The 8,854-nt window shown below is 43.7% G+C and overlaps 1 protein-coding gene across 2 annotated transcripts; it reads left to right on the plus strand.

The window, feature by feature from the left end:
- The first annotated feature begins 1,778 nt into the window (after nucleotides 1-1,778).
- On the plus strand, nucleotides 1,779-7,542 carry kcnv1 (potassium voltage-gated channel modifier subfamily V member 1). 2 transcript variants are annotated; one of them, XM_020617415.1, is made up of 3 exons: nucleotides 1,779-2,039; nucleotides 2,381-3,048; nucleotides 5,649-7,542. In XM_020617415.1, the coding sequence occupies exons 1-3, from the start codon at nucleotides 1,792-1,794 to the stop codon at nucleotides 6,173-6,175; spliced, it is 1,443 nt and encodes a 480-aa protein (XP_020473071.1). In that variant the 5' UTR covers nucleotides 1,779-1,791; the 3' UTR covers nucleotides 6,176-7,542. The 2 variants fall into 2 exon arrangements, with proteins under 2 accessions (XP_020473071.1, XP_020473072.1); XM_020617416.1 differs by lacking the exon at nucleotides 1,779-2,039 and adding an exon at nucleotides 2,216-2,291.
- Nucleotides 7,543-8,854: the final 1,312 nt, after the last annotated feature.

The raw sequence follows: 8,854 nt of genomic DNA on the forward strand, positions 1-8,854 counted from the left end.
GGACAGAGGAGCCCAGTGAACCAAGGCGTTGTCTGATTGACGGGATCTTATTATCAGGCGCAATAATCAGCACTTCAGTCTTATTTGAGTTTATATGAAGATAGTTACTGTTAAACCAGTTGTTGATGGATGACAAGCACTTTAACAATGAAGCTAAAAAAATGGAACTCAGAGTCATTAAAAGAGCAATAAATTTGAACATCATCCGCATAAAGATGATAAGACACCTTCTTAAAACACCGAATTATCTGCCCAAGAGGATAGATATATAACAGAAATAAAAGTGGACCCAAGACTGACCCCTGTGGGACACCACATGACAAACCAGCCACATCTGACATAACATTATAGCAACATTAAAAGTTTGATCGCTTAGATACGAAGAGAACCACTGGAGGACAGATCCGGAGAACCCTAGTTCAGACTGAAGCCGACCTATCAAGATTCCATAATTGATTGTGTCATAAGCAGATGTTAAATCTAATAAGACCAGGACTGTATAGCGGCCGGAGTCTGCGGCCATCCTTAAGTCACTTGAGACTTTAAGTAAAGCAGTCTCAGTGGAATGTATCTTTCAAAAACCTGACTGAAATTCATTAAACAGTTTATTCTGCTCCATAAAAGTAATAAGCTGTCCTGCTACCACTTTTTTCAAGACCTTTGCCATAAAAGGGAGTTTTGATATTGGCCTATAATTCTTAGGCTCAGAGTGATCAAGACCTGTTTTTTTAAGAATTGGATTTACAATCGCATGTTTAAAATAACCAGGGACAGATCCAGTTGCAAGTGAGAGATTCATTAATTTCACAATCCAGGGACCAATCAAATCAAACAAACTTAAAATCAAAGCTGTAGGTAGTGTACAGTCTACAAAACAAAACAAACAAACAAAAAAGCAACATTTCAAAATAAATAAATAAATGAAATTTGAAAAAAGAGGGAGGGGAAAAATTGGGGTGTGAGGGAGTGGTGAGGACGATTTGAACCAGCAAATAAGTAATAACAACGAGGGGCGTGTAGGTAACATTTGTGCCCCGAATCAGAGGCACCACAACAAGCTGAGGTCACCACTGGGTAGCCATAGACCCACTCAGTGGGGAGAGGTTGGCCAGGAGGGCAGGAGCTTTATTTTATAGTTAAGTTCAGCCTTTCCTCTGTTTTATTGTTTATCATGATTTGTTACCAGGTGGTAAGAAGGTTCCGAGTTTGAGAACCGGTGTCTTTATCTATACCGATTATCCTGAATAGGGTCGCGGGGGGTCTGGAGCCAATCCCAGCTGTCACTGGTCCACCCCGGACAGGTCGCCAGTCTGCCACAGGGGCTGACAAACAACCACACACACTCCTACGGACAATTTAGAGTCACCAGTCAACCTAAGCTGCATCTCTTTGGACTGTGGGAGGAAGCCGGAATACCTGGAGAGAACCCACACAGGCACAGGGAGAACATGCAGACCCCACACAGAGAGGCCCTGGGTGCTAACCCCTGTGCTACCACACAAACACCAAAACCATATTTTCCAATCCACTAATCTTAGTCACTGGTCCCTCTGATAGAAACAAAGGTTTTATGTCCAAAGTTTGCATCTGTCAATAAAATAAATCAATTAATGCAACTTTATTAATGTTTATTGGATTTGTCAAATACAAAACTGATGAAATATTTACTGCCCTGTTACCGACTCTTGTCACCTTACAGCTCTCCACCAGTTCTTCTCCCCCCCCACCCCCACGAGCCCCCCCGCCAGCACTGTGACAGGGCTGGAGCTCTACAGCGACAATGCCTCTCCAATGTCTCTGGGCTCCAGCGTTTTCTTCAGTGAGACAACAGTGTCCTGTGTCACAGGTCCGCTGGATTTCTTCATCATCAACGTCGGGGGAAGTCGCTATGTGCTGTCGCAGGAGCTGCTGGCGTCCTACCCAGAGACCCGGCTGGGGAAACTGGCCTGCTGCAGCCGTGACTTGGCTCTGGAGCTCTGTGATGATGCAGATTTCTTGGAGAACGAGTTCTTCTTTGACAGAAATTCACAAACCTTCCAGTAGGTGGTGCCTGTTTCTTCTCTTTGAGGCATGCAAAACGTCCTGCTGCAATAACAACACCGAACATGATATCGTTTACAGTAAAAACAGGGATAACATATTCACTTACTCCTGGCTGACATTTGTAGTGTTGCACTTGGTTTATCACATGACAAATTAGCTTAAAGTGAAGTTCAAACAATACTTACTTCTCACCTCTGCACAGATCTGAAGCCCCCTGAGCCGTAACCAAAGTGGCCTCTTTGCCTCCTGTTAGCTTCTCAGCAGCTATGCAGCTTCTTGACTTTTTGATATCTGTGCAAACAGAATCCTAACTGTCTCTGTGCATTTCTGCTGACAGGTATGTGATGAACTACTACCGAACAGGTCACCTGCACGTCAGGGAGGAGCTGTGTGAGATCTCCTTCCTGCAGGAGATTGAGTATTGGGGAATTGATGAACTTCACATCAACCCCTGCTGCCGCGAGCGCTATTACCGCCACAAGGACCAGAAGGAAACCAGCAAAGTTCGGAAAGAGTCTGAAGTTAAGGACAGAGATGAGGACTTTGTTGGCGCTACCTGTCCGGTTTTCCGTCGGCGCCTGTGGGACCTGCTGGAGAAACCCGACTCATCACGGGCTGCTCGCACCTTTGGCACATTCTCAGTCTTCTTCGTGGTGGTGTCATTAATCAACATGGTGCTCATCTCACTGGACTTAGGTGAGGACTTTGGTGTGAGCAGCTTCGGCATCAGTGCCCCTTTGCTGTTTGACACACTGGAGTACGTCTGCGTGGTGTGGTTCACAAGCGAGCTGGCGCTTCGGTTTCTCTGCGTGAGAGATAAGTGCAGGTTCAGTCGGAGCATTCCCAACGTCATTGACCTACTGGCCATCCTGCCCTTCTACGTGACGCTGGCGGTGGAGTGTCTCCATGGAGGAACCACTGAGCTGGAGAACATGGGCCGTGTGGTGCAGGTCCTGCGCCTCCTCAGGTCCCTCCGCATGCTGAAGCTGGCACGACACTCAACAGGTAAACACGTCTACAGGTGAGGCAGTTTTTTGAAAACCCAAAGTGGAAGAGTAACGCGAACACGTGGATTGAAAGTTGTGGCCTCTTTAAAATTTAGACATTTTTCTTTATTATTCAGTAGCCTAACCTTGAAAATGTCCCACACACCCAGAGGAAGCATCATTTTAATAATAAATATGACTCTACAATGGAGAGAGCATGTTCATCTTCTTGGGCCTATTTAACTTTGAAATCATCTCTTTTTTGTTTTAAGAAAAAACTGTATTTTTTCATTATTTCATTCAATATTCAGTGCAAACCACTAAAATGTAAAAACCCACCAGACACTGCCCAAACTGGGCCTCTGCTGTTAGCTTGTGTAGAAAATGTGGCCGTGCACAAGGTTGTTTTGAAGGATAATAAACATGAACAAGATATGGGTCATTTCTGAAAACAGACATCATAAAGTTTAGCTTAAAAAACAGAACTTGATGATATGTAATGCTTCTTAAAAAGAAGCAGAGCAAACAGGACCCAAGTACACAACAGCTTCCGAAGCAGCATGAGAGAACACGGCTTATCGTGAGTCCACATGAACAGAATCAGGCAGGGAGAAGCAGAGGTGAACTCAGGAGCATGCAAACTGTTCAAACTGAGCAATGAGTCCAGAGTGGAAACAGATGAGAGGTAAAGTCTACCAACAGGTGAGTAAATCCAAAAACTGGATACACAGGGAAAACAGGAGCAGTAGGAAATGGCCTGAACAGTAAGGTGCAATAGACAATCTGACAAACAGCAAGAGGAACTGACTGGGAAGTGAAAGAGGGAGGGGTGTGTGTGTGTGTGACTGGGACAAAGGGAAAGTCCAGAGACCTCTAGAGGCCGGACAAGGAAATGACAATCCATAAGAGATAACGAGAGGCACGGGGCTGAGACAGGAAGTGGGACATGGCAGGACATTCAGTGTTGGTGCAGCCTCACTCTGAGCAGGTCAAGTACTTGCTTGAGAAAAGATGCACAAAAAGATTAGTTTTTTTTTTTTACTCAGCTTCCCTGCATGTGTGTTTCTAACCTGGATTTCAATTCAGTGAACATCCAGACTGAAGTGCTCCTCAGTGAGAAGCTCCTGCTGTGAGATTACAGCACGCAGGTTTTCTGAAGACCACAAAGAATGACTGATATTTTTGGAAATGTGTGTGTGTGTGAGGATATGTGTATGTAATTACATTGTTTGTGCATGTGTGTGCTGGTGTGTGTGTGTGTGTGTCAGACTGAGTACTTTGATCTGGGAAATGTGGATTTCCCTGAACTCACCTCATGAATAATGAAAGAAAACATGGAGGGAATGAAGGAAATGAAACAAGGAAAAATCAGAAGGCAAAGACTGAAGGAGAAATGTAAAAGCAAGAGCGAAAACCAGGTTATGAATATGAACACTGTTCAGTCACGGAAAATGCAATGTAGGGTTCAGTTTGAGGTTATTTTTTGGGGGTAGGTCAGATCTTATACTATAGTAATGTTGACATACCTAAAACAAAGAGTACTTCATGGGGAAACGGATCAGCGCAGTTCTGTTAATGTAAGGGGCCTAATGAAGTAGTTGTATGGAAGGACTGACTCATTTATTAAAACCATAAACTGTATATAAAGATGGATGACCTGACAGCTCCCCCAAGTGAAGCCACTGTGAGTAGATCGCCCCCTGGTGGCTGGTTGCAGTAGGGTCACAAACCCCAGATTCTGCTGCATAGAATCAGGATGCAAAATGTCCCACCAAAGCAAGATGGCTGCTAACAAGTTGCTTCCAGATGTGTAAACATAAAGTTATCTGTCTACATGAATAGCAGACTATAACAATACAACTTGAGCTTTTTAACCTGTGTATGTGTTCATATCTTTTGTGTAATGACTCTGTTGTAAGTCGAGCTCAGCACAATTTTAAATGACTATTTGAGAATAAAAGAAATGTCTGGACCGCCATCTGGCCACTGTACCGGAGCCCAGAGGGACAAACCTTAGACAAGTCAAACCAACTCAGATTAACCTGCCAGACACAGGGACATGTGGTTATACTGTTCAAATACACCACATCTATTTTAAACATTTTTCCTGGTGTAAAGGTGCAGTAAACACTCTCTGTGCGCTCCACACTACAGAAAACCTCTTTATGAGCTCATCTCAAATCCTCATTCAGCCTGGCACCAGAGCTCATTTCTTTTAGTCTCGGAGGAGAACGGAGAGATGACAGGTCATTGTGGGGTCTGAATGTCGGGCCTGTGAGCAGCTCACATATGGGTACATTTATACATTAGCTGCTTCCTCTTTCTGCCACTTATTTCCTCCACTCTAAACAGTCTCAGCCCTCAGACTTTCAGGAAGGAAAGGGAGAAACAAGAAGGAAGCAAAGATGCTGACACGTCACTCAGACATCTGGAGAGAGAAACATAACAAACACAAGTTTCTTTACAAAATGAAAACTGTGGAATCACAGTTGTGCCTTTCCTTATGCAAGCAACTGTGTAGATCGATGGATGATACATGAAGAAAAAAATTTAATTGACAATAATTAGCTACAGAAGTGATGCCTTCTTTTTTATCCCTCTGTTCTTCTGTCTGTCCAGGCCTGAAGTCTCTGGGTATGACCATCACTCAGTGCTATGAGGAAGTTGGCCTCCTGCTCCTCTTCCTCAGTGTGGGCATCTCCATCTTTGCCACAACAATCTTTGCTCTGGAGCATGACTTCCCTGCTACCACCTTCACCAGTGTGCCGGCTGCGTGGTGGTGGGCAACCACCTCCATGACCACAGTTGGCTACGGGGACATCAGACCCGACACAACTGTAGGGAAGGTGCTGGCCTTCCTCTGCATCCTGTCCGGGATCCTGATCCTGGCACTCCCCATCGCCATCATCAACGACCGCTTTTCTGCCTGCTACTACACGATGAAGATGAAGGAGGCTATGATGCGGCACAGCGAGATGTTGAAGAGACTGGCCCGAGGTTCGATGGGGGAGACGGGGGAGAGAGGAGTGGGGGGAGGTGTGAACCTGAGGGATGCCTATGCTCGGAGCATCGTGGAGGTGTTGAGGCTGCAGGGTCGAGAGAGGGCGAGCACCTGGAGTGGTGTGGGAGAGGAACAATGGTGGTAGAACCAGGACACAAGACTCAGACCAGTCCAGACCTGGGGATGGGGGGTTGGGGGTGGGAGGATTACTGTTTTGTTAACCCCCGCTGAAAAGTGATTGGCTGAGGGGTTCATGAACACGGCACAGACACCTTCACTGCTGTAAGCACTGATGCTCCTGACCTGTCCTGTCCACTGGATGAAATCAGTCCCAGCTCTGAGCTTAGAGCATTTAAACATTTACATTGTTTTACCTGAAATTATTTAGATTTTAATGAATCAGAAAGTGTAAAGGTGGCTCACCTTACGATACCCAGTCTGTTACATGAGCTGGGTAGATTTGGTTAGAAATTCAGGGCCGATTAACTCCAAAAGGCACCACTGAGGTTTGCAACAGCCCATAATTCAGCAGTGTGTAGAAGCCTGTGTTCCACTGATACATTCATAAAGAACATCTAATGCTGAGAATACATTAATGTCTTGTCCTCAGATGTATCACAACCCTGCTTTTTCTCATGTAATCTTTCTTATATTCTGGCTGATCTGTAAATTGACTAATCATTTGATTAACTGATGGTGAAAATGATGAAAGTTAGTTGCAGCTGAGCTTTGTACAAAGGAAATAAGAAGCAGGACTCAAACAAAATGCTGCAAAAAGTTTGATTTTTTTCTGTCAGACACTTCAGTAAATGAGCAGCCAGTCTTCGATGTCCTGGTCTGAAGTCAAATCTAGGTCAATTGTCAGGAAGTTAAAATATTCATCAGGGATGTGGGTGGAAGTGGTGGACTCCTGTGATGTGGTCCTCTGTGGTTTCACTTCGCAGCTCATCTCTTCTGTTGTGGACTCAGTATGTGGATTTTGTACACAATAGGGGCCAGAACTGTTCATTGGGTTTTACTTAGAAATATGTGTTTTGTCTTTTTGGATCACAAACAAATGTTTAAACTGTTGTATTTTTTGTTTCAGCAGTTAATCTGTATAAAATTATGTCTTACTTTCTGTGATTTGATGTTAATTTACAGTATTTTTTTCATGATTAACACTAGTTGCACAGACAAAAATGTGAATTACATCTCTGTTTATGTTATATACAACTAACAGGCTAGTAGGACTGAGCATCAGGCCTGTTACAGACATGGTGTGAAGAGGAACATGGAACGGAATCGACTGCTAGCAGAGATGCACTTACAAACAATAGTCACCTAAGCAAAACTGAACTGTTTTGCAATCATGACTGAATTAAGATAGTTTACCATCTGTGTTTCAAAGCGCCCATTGTGCTGATGGTGATTTTTGTGCATCCCTGTCCCTGGTTCCCTAAAAATGATCTTTAAACTGTGTACTACTAATGTGCAACAATAGATTTGTTCAGAACAACACATCCCACCACCCAGAAGAAAACATGTTTTTAATAATATCTATAAAGTTGTTAATCTATGTACAAAATATTCATAGAACATGTTTATTATTCACCCCGAATAACCACAGAAAGCACATGTTTATGGTTTACTTGACTGTACTGTGGAAATGTTCATAATCTTGGCTAAATACAGAAAATATCCGTGTTCAACTTGTCCATTGATCACAACCTTAAACAACAGGGTTTTGCCTAAACTGAACCAAACATGGAGCAAAAGACCCTAAACCAACAAGGAAGATGTACAGTGATATTATTATAAATTTGTTACATACAACTAATAGACTCAGCTCTAGAGCTGTTACATACATATGTTATGTGAGAAAGACAAACAACATCAGGGTAAATGCAAGGAGCCCGGACTGACTATTGTTTGCTGCTACAACATGTGCTTCTGCACATTTTCTACAAGAATCAGTGAACAAGCACCTGTCAATGAAAAGTAACTGTTGAGATGTTAGAAATGCACACATCAGCTCCTCTGTGCAACATAAGCCCCTTTTCCACCAACTGGTACCGGCTTAACTTGACCTATTTGTGTTTCCATGAGTCACATATTGGGGTAGTACCTGGTGCCTGGTACAATATATGGTATCCCCTCCATCGAGGTTCCCAGTGAGCGGAGAAGATACCAAACGTTGATGCGTAAACACTGCAGGCTAGTGATTGGTCGGAGAAATCACGTCTTAAACATGGAAGACATCCTGGAACAAAGAAAGTGACATTTTTAAAAGCACCGGTATTTAACACTAGCCACTACTTTACTGTAGTTACTGTATTAACTAAAAACAGCCACATAGCGAGAATCAAGAACAGCATGCCTTCAATGTGATGCTGCTAGGACAACCAGCTACACTGAGCGGGGACCATCTGCAGTGGTAAACCAGGCACCTGGTACCGAAAAAGAGTCGAATTGGAACCAGGCGACGGACAAGCACCTATACTTTACCTATAATCCTCTTCTCTGTGTTAGCAGAGACATTTTCAGGCAGGAGAAGCATAATTCCAGATTGGGACTGTAAGAAAGCAGATTGTAGCGCCCCCTATGGGTCAATCAGTGCTGCTTTTTACAGTATATCCAGGTAATTGCAAAAATAGGTAATTGGGTTGAATCTGCAGAGAAACAATGAAACATAAGAAAAATCTATTGAATGCATTGTTTGCTGATTGAAAACTGGATTTGGTTCCTCAGCAACTGTTTAGTCTGTGTCGAGAATTTTGTGTGCTCCTGTTGTGTGAGGTTGTCTCTGTGCACCACCGTTAACACAACCTCCTGGCAGAGTAAG

Source organism: Monopterus albus, unplaced genomic scaffold (assembly GCF_001952655.1).
Source record: "Monopterus albus unplaced genomic scaffold, M_albus_1.0 scaffold189.1, whole genome shotgun sequence".
Lineage (NCBI taxonomy): Eukaryota > Metazoa > Chordata > Actinopteri > Synbranchiformes > Synbranchidae > Monopterus > Monopterus albus.